This window comes from Phocoena phocoena, chromosome 17 (assembly GCF_963924675.1).
Source record: "Phocoena phocoena chromosome 17, mPhoPho1.1, whole genome shotgun sequence".
Lineage (NCBI taxonomy): Eukaryota > Metazoa > Chordata > Mammalia > Artiodactyla > Phocoenidae > Phocoena > Phocoena phocoena.
Window position 1 is genome coordinate 39,369,450 of NC_089235.1, and position 19,404 is coordinate 39,388,853.

The 19,404-nt window shown below is 40.2% G+C and overlaps 1 protein-coding gene across 1 annotated transcript in view; it reads right to left on the reverse strand.

Annotated features, from left to right (window-relative positions):
• CDH17 (cadherin 17) overlaps positions 1-19,404 on the reverse strand; it is a 98,690-nt gene that overhangs the window by 2,915 nt on the left and 76,371 nt on the right. Inside the window, exons 13-17 of the mRNA XM_065895095.1 lie at positions 12,021-12,265; positions 8,379-8,509; positions 5,994-6,233; positions 1,232-1,348; positions 984-1,097 (exon numbers count right to left, since the gene is read on the reverse strand). Coding sequence (XP_065751167.1) covers positions 984-1,097; positions 1,232-1,348; positions 5,994-6,233; positions 8,379-8,509; positions 12,021-12,265 — 847 coding nt within the window. The remainder of the gene's footprint in view (positions 1-983; positions 1,098-1,231; positions 1,349-5,993; positions 6,234-8,378; positions 8,510-12,020; positions 12,266-19,404) is intronic.

The window sequence follows — 19,404 nt, forward strand, 5'->3', positions numbered from 1 at the left end:
TCCATAGTGGTTGTATCAATTTACATTTCCACCAATAGTGCAAGAGGGTTCCCTTTTCACCACACCCTTTCCAGCATTTATTGTTTCTAGATTTTTTGATGATGGCCATTCTGACTGGTGTGAGGTGATACCTCATTGTAGTTTTGATTTGCATTTCTCTAATAATTAGTGATTTTAAGCATCTTTTCATGTGCCTCTTGGCCACCTATATGTCTTCTTTGGTGAAATACAAGTAGCTCATGGAGCTCAACAGCAAAAAAACAAACAACTCAATTAAAAAATGGGCAGAAGAAGTATCTACTTCTAATACTTAACTTGTGGTGAAGACACCAGTTGAAAGAGGGTAAGGACTACAGTAGGCACTGAGCTGTTTACAAAAAAGAAGACAGGGAACTCTGCTATCTAACCAGGCCAGGGGCCATGGCAGAGAGAGGCCTGTGATGCAGTGGAATTATTCTGAGATAATAAAGAATCAAGGCCCACAGTCACAAAACATAAAAAGGGGAGTTCTGCAACATTTCAGGTATGCCAGCATCTCCACTAGAAGGCTAGCTTCTACCTATTCCAACAATGGCAGACTAGACCATAAGCTCTGTGCGTGATGGATCTGTGTACATCTGTCACTGTGTTCCCCACCAAGCACAGTGCCTGACACATAGCAGAGGCACAGCTACTGCATTTCTTTCTCCTTCCTCATGAAAGCTTGGTAACTAATCATAACGTACAATAATTTATTCTTTAAAGCCTCTTATGTTGTATTTCCCAACCTAACCAGCAAGGCAGTGAGAGGTAGAGGGTGGTACTAAAGCAGTAGCTCCCAGTCAGGAAAGTTGGATATGGTTTACTGGTGATCTATATTCTTGGTTATTGCCTAGATTGCCATTTGAGCAGCCCCACACCAGTCCATGAAGTCAGACCCTGATGTGAGCTTATGTTTCCAAGGCCCAGAACAGAAATCCTTGAATCTGAGAAATTATACTCACCGATGACCAAAAAGGTGGTAAGGAGTACACCAACTGTGATGCCCACAGTAGGTATCCCAGGCATGTGACCTGCTGGCTGGAAACACCTATTTTCCACACACTTGCAGAAAGTAACTGAAAAACAGAACAATATTTTGTAGGTAAATTTGCGAGCGAACAATTGTAGAATCCCATCTCAAAGACAAGAATTCCTACAAACTACCATATTGACAGACATTATCCCAAGTTGCCTGCAGCAAAATATCTACCTGATAAAGAGACAGTCCCTTCCAAGGGTGGCCGACCGCTATCACTGATGCGGACTGGGATGTGGTAAACTCTCTCCTCAAAGCCCGTGTGCTTGGTGGAGAGCCTGGCATGAGTTCCTGTCAGAATATGGAAAAAATGACTGACATGAGAACACAACTGCAGGCCCCTGGATGAGCAGCAATAAAGTTCATCTCTGTATCATATAATACTAAAGTTGACTAGGAAATGGTTAGATATAAGTATGAGTTAAACTACCAAAAGTATTACCACTCCACAGGTACCCTCCAAAATGTCAAAAAGGATGCTAAAGCATCCTTCAAGTTCTCAATTCATGACTTCTCTGTAGAAATGAATACTAAACATAGTAGGTTGTCATTACTCATGGTAGTTATGTTCCATATAGTGGCCGCAAACACTGAATTAGAAAGAGAAAACATATTTGAAGAAATAACTGCTAACTTTTTTCCAAATTTGATGAAAAGTCTAAATCCTCAGATCCAAGAAGACAGACAAATCTTAGGAAAAAGAAAAACGAACAAAACTACACCAAGGCATATAATACTCAGATTACTTAAAACTAGTGAAAAAGAAAATTGTAAAGACATCCAGAGAAAAAAGACACATGACATTCAAAGGAACGAAGAAGAAACAATACAATCCAGAACACAAAGGAGAAATATCTTTAAAGTACTGAAAGAAACAAGTCTCAATAAGTTTAAAAGTATTCCAGTCAGGGCTTCCCTGGTGGCGCAGTGGTTGAGAGTCCGCCTGCCAATGCAGGGGACACGGGTTCGTGCCCCGGTCCGGGAGGATCCCACATGCTGCAGAGCGGCTGGGCCTGTGAGCCATGGCCACTGAACCTGCGTGTCCGGAGCCTGTACTCCGCCAATGGGAGAGGCCACAACAGTGAGAGGCCTGCGCACCCCCCCCAAACAACAACAACCAAAACCCCAAATCAACCATACAATCGTCTCAATAGATGCAGAAAAAAACACCTGAAATTTTTAGCACCCGTTCCTAATTTAAAAAACCCAAAAAACACCTCTCAGCAAATTAAGAATAGAAGATAAAGTCCTTAGTCTGATAAAGGGCATCTACAAAAAAACCTATAGCTAACTTTATACTTAATGGTGAAAGACTATGAATGCCATCTCCCTAAGATTAGGAACAAGCCAAGTTGTTTCTGCTCTCACTACCTTCATTCAACATTGTCCTGAAGGCTTTAGCCGCTAAGAAAGCAAGCTAAATATATAAAAGCCATCCAGACTGGAAAGGAAAGAAAACCTATAATTCACAGACAACATGACTGTCTATATAGAAAATCTATGAAAACGTAAGAAAAAGAGGGAGAGAGAACTTACAAGTGAGGTCAGCAATGTTATAGGCTACAAGATCAATATACAAAAATCATCAATTATATTCCCACATCCTGGAATTACTTAAAAATTTAAAATTTTTAAATATCTAAAATAGCACAAACATATGAAATGCTTAGGGGAAATTCTATAAGAACTATACATTGAAAATTAAAACACATTGCTCAGAGAAAGTAAAGAAGACCTAAATAAGTGGAGACATAATCATATTCATGGATTGGAAAATTCAGTTTTGTTAAGATGTAAATTCTCCCCCAAATTCAGCTATAGATTCACACAATCTCAATCACAATCTGCATAGATTTTTTGGGTAGAAATAGACAAATTCAATTCTAAAATTTATATAGAAATGCAAAATAAATGTTTTGAAAAAGAACAAAGCGAGGACCTTTACACTACCTGATTCCAAGTCTTATTATTGAGCTGCAGTAATCAAAACATTAGAGTATTGCTATAAAGACAAAGAGATCAATGAAACAGAAAAGAAAGTCCAGAAATAGACTCATATATATGTGGTCACTTGATTTTTGACAAAGCTGCCAAGACAATTCAATGTGAAAATGATATTTTCAATAAATAGTGTTTAAACAATTAGATAGCCGTAACTGTAAAAGCTAAAACTATAAGACCTCTGGGAGAAAAAAAAATAGAAAAATTTAGTGACCTTGGCAAAAACTTCTTAATACACAAAATAGTCACAAATTATAGAAGAAAAAAGTCAGTAAATCAGATGTCATCAAAAAAATTTAGGGGCGGGCTTCCCTGGTGGAGCAGTGGTTGAGAGTCCGCCTGCCGATGCAGGGGACACGGGTTCATGCCCCGGTCCGGGAAGATCCCACATGCCACAGAGCGGCTGGGCCCGTGAGCCACGGCCGCTGAGCCTGTGCGTCCAGAGCCTGTGCTCCGCAATGGGAGAGGCCACAACAGTGAGAGACCCGCGTACCACAAAAAAAAAAGAAATTTAATTTGGTCTTCAAAAGGCACTGTTACAAAATAAAAATATAAGCCATGGCCTGGGAAAAAATATTTATAAACATATATCTGACAAAGAACTTGAATCTAGACTATATAAAGAATGTTTATGACTCAACAACAGAAGCCAAACTGCTAAATATTTTAAGCAGGCACAACATTTGACGAGACACTATGCCAGTGAAGATACACGGATGGCAAATAAGCATATGAAAAGATGTTCAACACCATTAGTCATTAAGAGAATATAAATTAAAACCATAATGACCCAGCAATCCCACTCCTGGGCATATACCCTGAGAAAACCATCATTCAAAAAGAGTCATGTACCAAAATGTTCATTTCGGCTCTATTTACAATAGCCAGGACATGGAATCAACCTAAGTGTCCATCGATAGATGAATGGGTAAAGAAGATGTAGCACATATATACAATGGAATATTACTCAGCCATTAAAAGAAACGAAATTGAGTTATTTGTAGTGAGGTGGATGGACCTAGAGTCTGTCGTACAGAGTGAAGTAAGTCAGAAAGAGAAAAACAAATACCGTATGCTAACACATATACATGGAATCTAAAAAAAAAAAAAAAAAACTGGTCATGAAGAACCTAGGGGCAAGATGGGAATAAAGACACAGACTTACTAGAGAATGGACTTGATGAGATGGGGAGGGGGAAGGGTAAGCTGTGACAAAGTGAGAGAGTGGCATGGACATATATACACTACCAAAGGTAAAATAGATAGCGAGTGGGAAGCAGCTGCATAGCACAGGGAGATCAGCTCAGTGCTTTGTGACCACCTAGAGAGGTGGGATAGGGAGGGTGGGAGGGACAGAGACCCAAGAGGGAAGAGATATGGGAACATATGTATATGTATAACTGATTCACTTTGTTATAAAGCAGAAACTAACACACCACTGTAAAGCAATTATACTCCAATAAAGACGTTAAAAAAAAAAACAAGTCAATAAATATGTTAACAACTCATATAACCATATTAAAAAAAAACATAATGAAATACTACACTCCCACTACAATGGCTAAAATTAAAAAGACTGAGCATAGCAAGCATTGGGAAGAATATTAAGCAACTAGAATTCTCATTCACTGGTGAGAATGTAAAATGTTACAGAATATTCGGGAAGCAATTTGATATTCTCTTAAAAATTTGACCGTATAGCTACCATAGGATGACTTGTAGGTATTTAACCAAGAAAAATGAAAGCATAGCTCCTATGAAGCACTTGTTCACAAATTTTCAGAGCAGCTTTATTTGAAATAGCAAAAATTGGAAGCAATTTAAGTAATAATCAATATGTTAATGAATAATAAATCATGATCTAGTCATACAATGGAATATTATTCTACAATATAAAGGAGTGAAGTGTTGATATATGCAACAACATGGTGAAATCCCCAAATATGTATACTAAGTGATATTCACCAAACAAAAAGAGAGTACATGCTGTTATTTTATTTAGATAAAATTCTTGAAAATGCAAACGAATCTATAGTGACGGGAAGCAGATCAGTGATTACCTGGGGGTGAGGGATGGACAGTGTGGGGTGGAAAATAGGGATTGCAGCAGAGGATGAATAAAACTTTGGGGGGGGTGGAACTGTTCTTATCTGATTGTGCTGATGGCTTCAATGGTATATACATATATTGATTTTTATAAAATTGTATGCTTTAAATATGTGCTGTTAATTGTAAGTCAATTATATTTCAATAAAGCTCTTTTTAAAAATCATGATGAGCGGGTTTCCCTAGCGCGCAGTGGTTAAGAATCCACCTGCCAATGCAGGGGACACGGGTTCAAGCCCTGGTCCGGGAAGATCCCATATGCCGTGGAGCAACTAAGCCCATGTGCCACCCTACTGAGCCTGCTCTCTAGAGCCCGCGTGCCACAACTACTGAGCCTGTGCGCCACAACTACGGAAGCCCTCATGCCTAGAGCCCATGCTCAGCAACAAGAGAAGCCACCGCAATGAGAAGCCCGCACGCCGCACCCAAGAGTAGCCCCCCCTCGCCGCAACTAGAGAAAGCCCGCGCAGCGAGGAAGACCCAACACAGCCAAAAATAAAAATAAATAAAATAAATAAATTTATTTAATAAAAAATAATGATGAAACCTGTTTCTCAGCTGCCATTGGAAATTTTGCAATGTTGCTCTGATTGCCCAACTATTCATGTACACTAAGAGAGATGTTGTGTATTAACAATCTTTCTTTCCTCCAAACCCCGGGGGCTTTTAACCCTCTGGAGAGCTTGCCTGTGCAAGTTTCCACAGCATGAACTTCCTTCCTGGAGCGTGGAAGAAAGCTCTGTGCTGAGTGCTGCATGCATACCAAGGCAAATAAAAACTCATTCCATTGCCCATCAGTGTTTTTCTCGATGTTCTTTTGACAACTCACCATTGATTTTGGAAACTTCCCAGTCTTTTTGTAAGCTTTCACTGCCAAGGGAAAATGTAAAGTGTCGACCCCGAAATGACTGCTGATCATCATCAGTGGCCTCGAAAATGAGACTTCCGGGTGCTTTAGGGGGATAGCAGAAGAACAAGCCTGTGTACTCCTTGACCAGCCGCGGCGGGTTGTCGTTCACATCCATGAGGGTCAGGTGGAATTGCGCCGTGGAACTCAAGGAGGATCCACCTAAGAAATTGAATCATTGAAAGATGGTATCTGCTTTCTCATTCTCCTCTCAGTAAGAAAGGATATTTCCTTTTCTTTAAAAAAAAAATTTACAATTCAGACCTAGTTTCATTTTCTGCTTAGAAAGTCTTGATGATGAGAATTATGTGCTAACATTTTATATACATTACTTCCAAACAACACTGGTGTACATTTACAGATGAGAAGACTGAGGTTCAGAGAAGTTGTGTGACTTGCCCAAGGTCACATAGCGGTAGAGAGGCTTCCAACCCAGGGGATCTGACTCTAGAGCCCACACCTTTAGTCGCTCAACACTGACTTAGGCATGTTCATTAAGTTTTCTAAGGCTCATTTCTTCAGCTGTAAAACGTGACTTTATGAGGATCTGACATGTATTCTTAGAAAATCGTACAGAGCTGTACAATTGTTATTTGCTGTGGTATCCTGGAGAAAATTTTGACCTCTGTAGCCTGAACAATTGGTAACTGTGTGATCATGGGCAAGTTACTTCTCAGTACCTTGGTTTCTTCATACATCAAATACGGTCAATAATAGTACCTACCCCATAGTGTTGTATGAGGGGTAAGTGCTTAGAACAGGATGGTCAGTACAACGTAAACACTTACTGTTCTCATTCTCCCTGATGTTTCTACAATTTCTGACTCCGACCTGCTTCAATTCCAGTAAACACTACTTGCCTGCTTTTCTTGTCGGCTGTCTCCTTAACCAAAGGAGGAAGTCATTTCATCAATGTGTATCATTTCAGGGCCAACAACTGCAAACAGAGCAGGGTTTTGAACCCTGGTTTCGATTCATGAAACTTCTAAAATGTGAGAGGCCTTTAGGACACATCCAAAGCGAAGCGCTGACCCCACAGTACATTTTAGTGGAAGGCACAGCACAAAGGCTTAGCCAGAAACTTCCTGCTGATTAAATCAGGAACTTTTAAATAGAGAGTTAAATTTATGGAGTGTGATAGTGGTATGTGCTAGAAGCACATCAACTAGGAGGAAGAGAGAGAGCCAGTCCCCGACCTGCCTCAGCGAGGCCCGTCCACTCACACACCACCATTCCAAGTTCGACACATGCTTCTGCATGTCTACCCTCACTGGTTTAACGTGACTGCAGTACTTTTGTTTTTCTTCATCTTTTCACAGACAGGGACCATTTTCATGATTCCCACCTGTTGGAATGTTCCGCATTCCAGCTCCCAACCCTGGGCTTCACATTTTGAAAGTTTCCTTCTTTGGTATAAAACTATATTTACTTAGTCATAATCTGTTCAATTCTAATTTTTTGGTAAGCCAGGCAGATATATTTATTGTCTCATTAGAGGCTCTGACCAGCATAAGATCAACAGAATCCCGACTCCAAGTTGGAAAATTCCATTTAAACGTAAAGAAACTCAGTGTTTTCATCACGAGCCTTATCACTGGTAAGCATAATATTCCTGTGAGTTTATTTTTATAGCTATATAAGATTCAAACTTCCTTGGCTTATCTTTACAATAAATCTTTCCTTTCAAAAGTTCACCTGGTTTCATCAAAACAGTTATCTAGGGCCACCCAAATCTACCAACTCAGAATCTGCAAGGTGAATTCCTATCTGTATTGAACAAGCTCCTGGGTGATTCTGGCATATATAAAGTTGAGAATATTGAACAAAACATTTTATGTTTCAAAAGGATGAGACCTCGGTCACTGCAATTTAAGCCTGAAGGAGCAAGTAATAGTCTAGGTAGGCAGGTCAGTGGTTTGACCCTGCTCCCTAGAAACCCACAGCCACTTTGGAGGAAGGGAGGTAGCTCAGTGGGGACACAGGAACCTTCCTAGAAGCTGTGGTCCCTTCAGGACACCACAGAGTGAGCAGCAGCCCTGAAGCCTAGCCAGCCTCCAGGTGCATCCCTGCCTGAAAGAGCCCTGCTACCGGGCACGGGGGTTCTCATCTTGAACAAAGCCAAGAAGGTGTGAGCACTTCTCTCCACTTTTGTACCCTTTTCATTTTTCCACTGTAAGATATTCTGACAATTTGATCCAGTTTCCCACCCACCTCACCCTCCTTCCCATTTCTACTGATGTAGCCCCTAATCATTTGTGTTACCTTTTATTTATTATGTTTTAAATTTATTTATCTATTTAGGCTCACCTACTTCTGTTGCCACCACTTGTACCCGATACAGACTTTCAGCTTCCCTGTCCAACGGAGCCACACTAAAGATCTCGCCGGTGACGGGGTCAATTTTTAGCCAACCTCTCTTGTCACCTCTTAATGAATAACTTTAGTAAGAGAAAAGAGCAAAAGGAAGCCCACATTACTCTGCATGAAAACGTAAAGATAGTTTATGCATCACTATGCCATTATATCAGCACTATCCCTTGCATATTACTGACAACATATTTAAAGAAACATGATCTAATATTATTACTGCTTTATTTGCATACCATCTGCCTTCAAAGGGAGGATTTGTTCATCCTTACAAAGTGGTTTTTGTAATTGTTTTAAAAGAAAAGGTATCGAGGGGGCTTCCCTGGTGGCGCAGTGGTTGAGAGTCCGCCTGCCGATGCAGGGGACACGGGTTCGTGCCCCGGTCCGGGAGAATCCCACATGCCGCGGAGCGGCTGGGCCAGTGAGCGATGGCCGCTGAGCCTGCGCGTCCAGAGCCTGTGCTCTGCGACGGGGGAGGCCACAACAGTGAGAGGCCGGCGTATCGCAAAAAAAAAAAAAAAAAAGAAAAGGTATCATCACAAACTCTAGCAGAAAAAAAGTTAAACTTTTCTGGCAATCAAAGAATTTCAATTAAAACAACCTGGAATTATCTTTTAAAATTGATTAGCAAACCGCCCCCTCTCAGAAAACTTGAACACTCATTGGTGGAAATGTGTGAATGGGTGGATACTCAGAGGCTACTGGTGGGTGGCACAGTGAATTCCTCATTCAGCAGACATCTATTGAGGGCTTAGCAAATATCAGAGAGGAGATTACACAAAGGGGTTCTAGGCCAGTGGAGGAGACAGACACAGAGACAGATAATTCCAGTAAAATGTGGTGAATACAAAGAGGCCATGTGGAATCCCAAATAAATTAAAGGGAATCAGAGAAGTCTTTCTGAAAGAGTAGATGTTAAATAAAGCAGGACAAAGAAGGATGCTTTAAGCAGAAGGAATTGTATGAACTAAGGCTGAGAGGCCAAGGAGTAGCTTAGGGTGTGGAGGCATCAGACATTCCAGCAGTGGTGGGATAACATATCAATAGGACGCAGTGGATGGCAAAAGATGAAGCCAGAGGGATTGGAAAGAGCTGAATCATGAGAAGCAGTGGGCAGCCAGGGAATGGTGGTAAGCAGGACGGTGACCTAGTCATGTTTGTGTCTTCAGTGGAACTCATTGGTAGGTGTATGAAAGGTGAATTTGAGAGAGACAAGCCTAGAACCACGGGAAAACCAATTTCTATAGCCTTTTGGGAACAATACTTAAGAGCCAGAAGGATGTCTATATCTTTAGGTCAAAGAATCCCACCTCTGGAAATGTTCTCCAAATAAAAAACAATTGAATAGAAGTTAAGAAAAAGAATTATATACATACATTCAAAACTTTTCTAGAATTTTAAAAAAAAATACTGGAAGCAACCTACATGTCCAGTAGTAGGAGAATGATTAAGAAGTTATAATGTGTTAGTTCAAATTAATTTTTCCCCAGTGTTAGAATACTCTATATGCCAAGCACTGTGTTAGGTTATGTGTATGGTCGGTGAATTAAAAATTCCTATGTAGTCGGGATTTCTGAGTGAGACAGACACCCTCTGGAAGGTTTTCAGAGGACTCACATGATCTGATTTATTTTTTTAAACACCTACACTCTGATTGCCGTGAATGGACTCAGGGAGGGGTGGAGGAGATGATTATGGGGACCTGGACCATTGCAGAAGTGGTGAGAAGCAGGTGGATTCTGGATATATTTCAATGAAAGAATCTCTAATATTTACTGATACATTGGATTAGGAGCCACTGGGTGCTAATGGATTCTAAGTTTATGGACCTGAAGAAAAGAAAAGAATTAAACTGCTCCGGCTTTGGCAGCTTTGCAGTCATCCTTAATTCTTAACTGACTCATTACTAGCATTCGATCTATTGATCATCCTCATTCATGAAGTACTGTTTTCATTTGTCTCTTACAGGACACCCCCTTTCTCAGTCTTCTTTCTCATCTTCCTGATTTTAACTTAATAGTACACACGTTATATCTTTTCCTGGATCCATCTGAGGAATGATCTTAAATGCCTTTGATTTCTCCACTCATAAACTCAAATTTTTACTCACTTGTCTCTGACTAATAACTTTCATAGCATTCTCATAAGGGAGAGAGAAGCATTTGTTAAACAATAAATGGTTGTTAAATTAGGAACATTTTGTGCCCCATCATAATTAGTGACTGATGTATGGAGCAGTATCTACACTATCCATACAGTACAACCCAAGTCTTCTTTCCTTTCTCATATTTGTCTTTTTTTTTTGCTGTATGCAGGCTTCTCACTGTCGTGGCCTCTCCCGCTGCGGGGCACAGGCTCCGGACGCACAGGCTCAGCGGCCATGGCTCACAGGCCCAGCCGCTCCGCAGCATGTGGGATCCTCCCGGACCGGGGCACGAACCCGTGTCCCCTGCATCGGCAAGCGGACTCTCAATCACTGTGCCACCAGGGAAGCCCTCATATTTGTCTTTATGAAGTTGACAAGTGCTTGCAGAGCAAAACAGTGGGTGGGATCTTTACTCAGACAGACAATAAGAAAAAGGTCTTGGAACTGATTCCAATTGCCTAAATGATCGCTCAATGGGAGGCAAAACTCCCCTTAAATGTTTAGAGGCACTTAAGGAATTGTCATTCATAACCACATGCATGGGTTTTAAGTCATGCTAAAATATTTGTCATGCCATGGACAGTAGGACTGATGTTCTACAATAGAAGCAAAAGATCCGGGTTCAAGTCCTATCTGTGTGCTTATTAACTAGATGATCTTAAAAAGATTATAGATATTGATACAGATATGGATACATACGCATACATATGTTATCTTAGAAAAATTAATTATCATTGTACATATTTAAGGCAAATCTGTGTGGGTTCTATTGCACTGAAAAAAAAAAAAGATTGAGAATTGCTAACGTAGAAAGAGTTACACATCTTGTTTAACCTTCTCAGCCCATGTACTCATCTCTCCAGGGCTGAGTTCTGGAATGAGTCTTGTTGCCCCAGACCTGCTCTCTGCAAAGCTGAGGATCCTATACGACCCCCTTTGAGAAGATTCCCTTCACCTTGTCAGGTGGCTGAGTCTGCTGAGTCAGGTTTTTGCTTTATTCTCCTGTTTAGAACTCCAGTCCGCCTTAGGGGCTGGAACTCTTCCCCAGACCCTGGTCCCACGACTGGTCCAGACAGAGGGCCTAGCTTTGGACAGCCCAGTCTCTAGACCCCACCTCCTGAACTCACCAGCTCTCAGCTGGGACCTGCAGTAGGCAGGTTGGGGTGGAATCTGACCCGCTTCCCGCTTGCCCGAGCCTGGATTCTCACTGATCAGGGTATTGGCAGGGTATTGGCACTGCCCAGGGTATTGGCACCTGCCAGAACCAAGGGCAGATTCACCAAGTGCACTGAGACATGGCCTCAGATTGCTGGCTGCTCCCTTAGGGGAGAGTCCTGGAGTCAGGCCAGTTTCTCTGCCCTTCCCAGCCCTTCCTCCTCCCCACCATCTGTGGTCACAGCGCACGGCTAGGCCTGCCCAGCACTGCTCTCGTCTACCTTATGTCCAGACCTTCCGGATCCTTGGCAGTCACGTTGCCCACTTTAGTGCCTTTAGCCACATCCTCTCTGACTTTTGCTTGGTATAGTTGTTGGGAAAATTGCGGTGCTTCATTCACATTTGTCACAATAAGTCTGAATGTAGCAGAAGAGCTGGCATTGTACTGTACATCAAGCACCAGAGGCTCCGGGTTTTCTGCTTGGAACACAATATTGTAAACATCTACTGCTTCAAAATCAAGAGGCTGTGTAGGGAAAAAAAAAGAAGGAAAATTAATTGGGGGATAATTAGCTCTCTTAAGATTCATTCCCTATGTTCCTTGAAAAAACGCTTACAGAGCAGCAGTTCTTAATCTAGTGTCAGCAAAAACTTACTTTTCAGGATAATAGAGCCATGGAAAAGTTTTTGCTGCAGGACTTCTCAGGACTTTTTTTTTTGTTTGTTTGTTTTGTTTTGTTTTGTTTTTTGCGGTACCGTGGGCCTCTCACTGTTGTGGCCTCTCCCGTTGCGGAGCACAGGCTCCGGACACGCAGGCTCAGCGGCCACGGCTCACGGGCCCAGCCGCTCCGCGGCATGTGAGATCCTCCCGGACCGGGGCACGAACCCGTGTCCCCTGCATCGGCAGGCGGACTCCCAACCACTGCGCCACCAGGGAAGCCCTTCTCAGGACTTTTAATATGCTAATGTGTGTTCTGACTCTCCTAGAAGAGGAAATCAATGCAGCACTCCTCAAATTTATTAACCCTTGAGTAATTCATTCATTCAGCAGAAACTTACTGATTCTCTCAAGATGGTTCTCAGAAGTCATTGGGAAGTGCTTATGCAGAGATTTTCACATTGGTGGAGGATGATTTCCCAGAAACCTCAGGACTTAAACCTCAAAATAAAAGACTTTAAACTCATGGAGGGTGGGAGAGTTTAGCAGACACAATCAAGAGATAGATGGTCTGCTCTTGTTCAAGCCATGTCGGACAGGACCAGGAATGAAAATCAAGAAACTAATTTTGGTTTAGTTTGAGGAAGAATTTAACGGTTAGGGCTACCCAAGACAGAAAGAGTTGCTTCAAAAAGCAAGTTCCTAACTCTGGAAGCTTTCAAGAATAGGCTTAAACAGGGCTTCCCTGGTGGCGCAGTGGTTGAGAGTCCGCCTGTCGATGCAGGGGACACGGGTTTGTGCCCCGGTCCGGGAAGATCCCACATGCCGCGGAGTGGCTGGGCCTGTGAACCATGGCCGCTGAGCCTGTGCGTCCAGAGCCTGTGCTCCGCGACGGGGGAGGCCACAGCAGAGAGAGGCCCGCGTACCGTAAAAAAAAAAGAGTAGGCTTAAACAATACATGTCAGGCTAGCATAAAAGGACTTAAGTATCATTTAAGCAATTGTTTTTTTTTTTTTAAATATCACCCAAACAATTGGTTTACATTCTTTTAAGGTTCCTCTCAAGGCAGAATCCATAATTCTATGGGGAAAAAATCCTAATCCTAGAGCCCTCCTGAGGAGTGAGACAGACCCTAAAGTAGGGCTTCTAAAGGGGGAAGAAAGGGTTTCCTGGGATCCATGAACTCCTAGAAACCAAAATCTAAATATTGCATTGTGAAAAAGAAACAAGAGGCCCAAAATGGGATCACTTGTGCTAAACCCCATGTCAACAAACCAAAACTTAATACCTAACCTAATTACAGTCTCAACCCCTGCCCAGAAATGCAACCTTTTACCAATCAACCTGGAATTACCTCATCAGAACTAGTGAGGTAATCTGCCCAATAGGCCCTTTTGTTCCCTTTAGGAGGGCAACCTTGCCTGAAACAATGCATTCTTTGCTAATAATTTCCTTTTTCCGCCTCCTTTCTGTCTTTAATAACCTCTCCTTTTCTACAGCTTGGCGGAGGTTCTTTTACTTGCTAGGTCGCTAATGCCCAATCCATTAACTGTTTACTAAAGCCAATTGGATCCTTAAATTTCCTCAGTTGAATTTTTGTTAACAAATTTGGTGGCAGTGGTGGGATTGAAGGAGACTTACAACAGCTTTGAGGACAATGAGAAACACAGGTGTGGTACCCCTCAAAAACTGTAAGTTCACTGTCCTTCTTGGCATTTCCAAGAGCTGGGGGTAAACCCCTCTGAGCTCCACTCTGTTTGTGTTTAGCTCCTGATCCACTTGGCTTTCCAGTCCAGGGCTCAGTGGGTCAACTTGAGCTGGCTGATGGTTCCATGCAGAATCTGAGTCCCTAGGCCTTGGTTCTGTCTGAAGTTCCCCTCGGTTGTATAGCATCCCTTTCCCTAGTTCCAGTCCACAGTCCCCATTTACTGGAGTCCGTTGACTTAATCCATGCTGGGAATTGCTGATGGTGTGCACAACATTCTCTTGGTTACCTCTGGTGTGTTAAGGTGTACGTGTTTGTTTGTCTTATTTTGTGTAACAAGGGCTATTGCTAGCAGAGATCTCAGAAGCCCCCCCCCAAAAAAACTGCAAAATTTGGTGGGTACAGATGGAGCATTTAAGGGCTGTTAGAATGCTCACCACCTAACTCAAAGACTCCTGTATTAGGATAAGTTGGTCATAGAACAGGTTAGACTGATACAGACCACCTGCCAACCTAAAGAAAATTTCTGTGCAACAAGGTACAATACATGGTAAAACAATGCACAATCCCCAAGTCAGTGGCACAGCCCTTTTAGGTATTAGTTCAGCATAGCTAATGAGATCCATAAACTCTAAAGAGTTGAGTGTACCACCTTCCCGCATACCTGCTTATTTTATGTCTAAAAACTATGTCTCAGGAGCTATAAATACCTACAAAAAATGGCCAAAATTTTACTAAAGACAACCTAGAATTTTGTGCATAAGAACTTGGCTTGGTAACCATCAGACTGAGGTCCCAAATATGGCTGAACAGAAAGTAATGGAAGTTGAACTCCATTTGCTGCTAAGGGTCCTAGCAAACGTTCCAATTACATAAAAGCATTTAAGAGTTGCACTTAGGGCTTCCCTGGTGGCGCAGTGGCTGAGAGTCCACCTGCCGATGCAGGGGACACGGGTTCATGCCCCGGTCCGGGAAGATCCCACGTGCCGCGGAGCAGCTGGGCCCATGAGCCATGGCCGTTGAGCCTGCACGTCCGGAGCCTGTGCTCCGCAGCGGGAGAGGCCACAACAGTGAGAGCCCCGCGTACCACAAAAAAAAAAAAAAAAAAAAAAAGAATTGCACTTAAAATCAAGGAATACCTATTTTAATGGGCATGCAGAAGCCTCCAAAAGACTTAAAATTTCCAAAATAGTGCCCAAAAAAGACTATAGGACTGACATAATTCCTACTGCTCCCCTCCATCCTCCTTTATTTGAATATTCATTCTGGTAATCTTCTGTCTGAATTGCCTCTCCACTCTGAAGAAACTATTAATTAGTTACCTTTTATTAATAAAATAAGAGCTTAGCTTGGCTTTCTGCCTACCTAGGGCAAGCAGGCTGTCAGTTTTTTCCTTTCGCTATCTTTGGGGGTAACTCTGGATCCTAGAAAGGTAGTAACCTTTGCACCTTCTTTGAGGATACCTCTTGGGTCCATGGAGTTCTTTAATACTGCCAGAAACATTTACCATTTAAACAGGCTGAAAACTGACAAGCTATTGATGATGTCATTTAGGTTTCAAACCAATTCCTTGAGGAATCAAGAGCAATTCTTTTCATCTTACAAATCTAGATATGCAGCTCTAGAGGCGATTCAAAGTTCACCTATTCCTTTTACCAATCTCCAAACCGCCCCTATTTTATCTTAAAAGGCTTATAACTTGCATTCTTTCCCTGTGCCTCTGAGATGTAAATGTTAAAGTACAAACTTCAGGGAGGTAAGTTTTATCAGAAGAAAAAAATAAAGGGGAAAGGTCATTTGAAATTTAGGACCAAAAAAAACAACTTAAATTCAACTCTTTTACTAACTAGTAAAACAGATGTGATAAGGTCTCTGCATCCATCTGTATGTTCGTGTGTATCTACATATACGTGTGTTAAAGATGTATGGTATTGCTAAAACTCATTTACAAAAGAGTTCTATTTAGCTGGCTTAAACAAACAAGCATTTATATAAATTTAGTCTTCATAGAAAGTCTCAAAAATATAATAGAGGCTAATCCAAATGTTTTTCTGTTTTATATATCCTGGGAAAATATTTTGTATCAAAGTTAATTTAAAGTTGCTGGTTTAATTAAAATAGAATGTGTCTAGAATTACACTGAATATAATACAGGCACACAAATTTTATTCTACATGGGTTTATTAGTCAAATAAGTCCATGTTATCTCTGTTACAAAATTTGTCAGCAAAAAATTAAAAAAAAAAAAAAGCTTGGGGTGATGGCTGACTTTGTCTAATGTCTCATGAAGTTTTCATGGGTAATCTAAACATAATAGTTGGGAGCAAGTGATTTAGATAGATGTAAGTGGGATAAGAATTTTTAGGTAAACTTTTTTCTGCAATAATTATATTTTATGGTATGTGTACTTAGTCTCTCTTTAATAACTTACACCCTTAGCATTTTGCTAAATTAAATGTTAGAAGTTCATTGAATATCTAGATCACTTCTAAATAATATAAAATACTAAAACATTAATTACTGAACGTAGATTTTTACCTACTTTTGGTTTCCTTTTGCAGAGGAACTAAAGATATTTGGCTCTATTAGTATATATGGTTTGTGCCACATTAAAAATTTTACTATGAAGAAGCATGTATTTCTAAAAATTATGAAATGTATTCACAAATTTGCTAATCTAAAGAATGCTAGTGGAATAGTTCACAACTGCTTACTAAGTTTTCACTATAAATTAAGTTTTCTAAGGGTTAAGAATTCTAATATATGCAATTAAAAATAATAAGAAACAACTCTGTATGCAAGGAAAATTGGATATGTTTTGGAGTTTTTTTGTTTTTTTTTTTGGTTAAAAGGGTATGAAGTGTGGAGATACATTTTGTTGAGGGAAATAAAAGTGATTTTGCTCTAAAGTAAAACTAGTTATTTCAAAATGGGAAGAAAAAAAAAAGGACAAACTATGGATATAGGAAGTTAAGAAGAATGAAAGAGAGAAACAGAAAAAGAGAAGGAAAATGAGGAAATCTTGTGTGGTCAAGTTGGCTAAAAATTAAATTGTTATTATAAGTGTTTTAAAATAAGCTTTAATACCAGTAGTATACTTATGTAAAACTAAAACTTAATTTTCTTTCCTCTGTTAAAAGGACAAAGTTTTATTAGATTTACTAATAAATGAGATCTACTCTTAATAAGAAATTTAAACAAAGTTTTTTCTTTATCTTTAAAATAACCTGCCTGGAAAGCAAAGATTTTGTGTTTTATCAAAATAATTTTTTGTGTTTTATATCTTTATTATCAGGTCTTTGATTACTTAAGTAAACTGAGTCTTCTCAATATTAAAAGAGCAAAGTTTGGCTCAGAAGTATGTAACTTATTGCATTTGCTCTTGAAATCTTTTATTGTCACTTTGGATAATTAAGTGGATAATTAAGTATTGTTTCATAATGATCTGTGATCCTTTTTAGCCAAGTGTCCAAAACCTTTTGAAGTTTTTGGCAAACTTCCCCAAATCAAATTCTAAGTGAAGTCTTTTTGACCTGGAAATAACTTTGGGATTTTCCATAGGGCCTTTGGAAAAATCAGAAAAGATTTCTTCTTTCTCCTTATAAAAAGAGAGATGTTACACTAATTAGGCTTATTTGATATGTTAAATTACATGGGAAAAATCATCAAACAAGTAATACTGAGCCTTCTTTATGTTATATTTGTATAGATACATGTTATAAGTGTTACAGAAATGGGATAAAATTCCTGGAAATCTATTATTTCTTGGTATGATGTTATCAGTCATAATTGTAATTATTATCTTAAACATTACATATTACAAAAATAACCAAATTTCCTTGTCAATTCCATTATAATGAATTCTCATCAGATCTTTAATAATGGGCATTTTAAGGATTTTGTCATTTACAGATAGTTAATTTTTTTATTCTGATGCTTTTGCGAAAACGTTCCTACAAAATTGCTTCATCTTCAGAGAAATCCATAAAAAGGACTCTGACAGGTATTCTAGAATACAGGTTTCTGACGCGCAGGCTCAGCGGCCATGGCTCATGGGCCCAGCCGCTCCGTGACATGTGGGATCTTCCTGGACCGGGGCACGAACCCGCGTCCCCTGCATCGGCAGGCGGACTCCCAACCACTGCGCCATTTTAAGATCATAAAACTAAACTGAGTAAGAATTTCCAGAGCTAGTGGAAAAACTAGATTCAAACAGAGCAAGTATTAATTACATTGGATTAAATAAAATGAGGAGGATGATTGATTATAATTTGTATGACTTTTAAAACACTGCTGGTTCCTTAATGCTTTGGTTTTCCAGATTTAAAGAAATCTTTTCACTTAAGCAATCTATGACTTACAGCAATTGATACACTATACCTTTGTAAACAAAAATGACATTTTTTTCTACATGATCTCTCCAGAATTTAGAAACTCTTAATGTATTCTTTTCATGGCAATATAGGTGGTCATTCACATAAGTTCAATAAGAATCTGTTCTCCTGTAATGGAACACAACTGGAAACATTGACCATATTACCAAGGCTTGGACTGAATTGTCACATTTGAGAGAGATGTACATAGACTCAGAGAGTACCTTGCTTCCAAGGTTCCAGCAAAGCAATCTTAAAAAGAGCTTGTATAGTCAATCACTATTCTTGCTGCACTTATGTAAATAATCAAGGCAAATTTAATGCAAACAAATTAAGTTTTAGTAGGATTATCCTTAAAAAGATTTTTTAAAAACAGCAGGAATAACTACTTAAATTTATTAACTGCTTAATAAATTATGTTTGTACCTTTATCTATATTAGATTCTAATTCTGCTAATTATCTTTAAGGATTTGTTATATACCTGTAAACTGGACTGGATCCTGAATTTTTCTACTTTCCTCAAATATCTGGCTACAACTTTCCAAACGAATGTTTCCAGTTTTCTCCCACCCTTCTGAATTGGAATCACTAAGAACAAACACTGCCCTTGAATCTCCTTGCACGGGACTATACCAGGTCCTCCTCACTACCCAGATGGCAGCCAAACTTCAGGGTCTTAAAGCTTGGATACACATCTCACAGCTGAAGAAGACTCCACCTGACATCTGGTCTTATACAAATGCTGGAAATCTCCAAATCAAATTGACTGGGAAGAGAAGTAGATGACACTGAGGTAGATGCTTCCTTCCAAGACACCACATCAAGACTTCGTACTTCAACTGAACAACAAGAAACTTTTTTTTTTCTTTCCCTTTCTTTTACTCTGGCGTTGGCCTGGAAAGGTAACACCATCATCTGTATCTTCCAG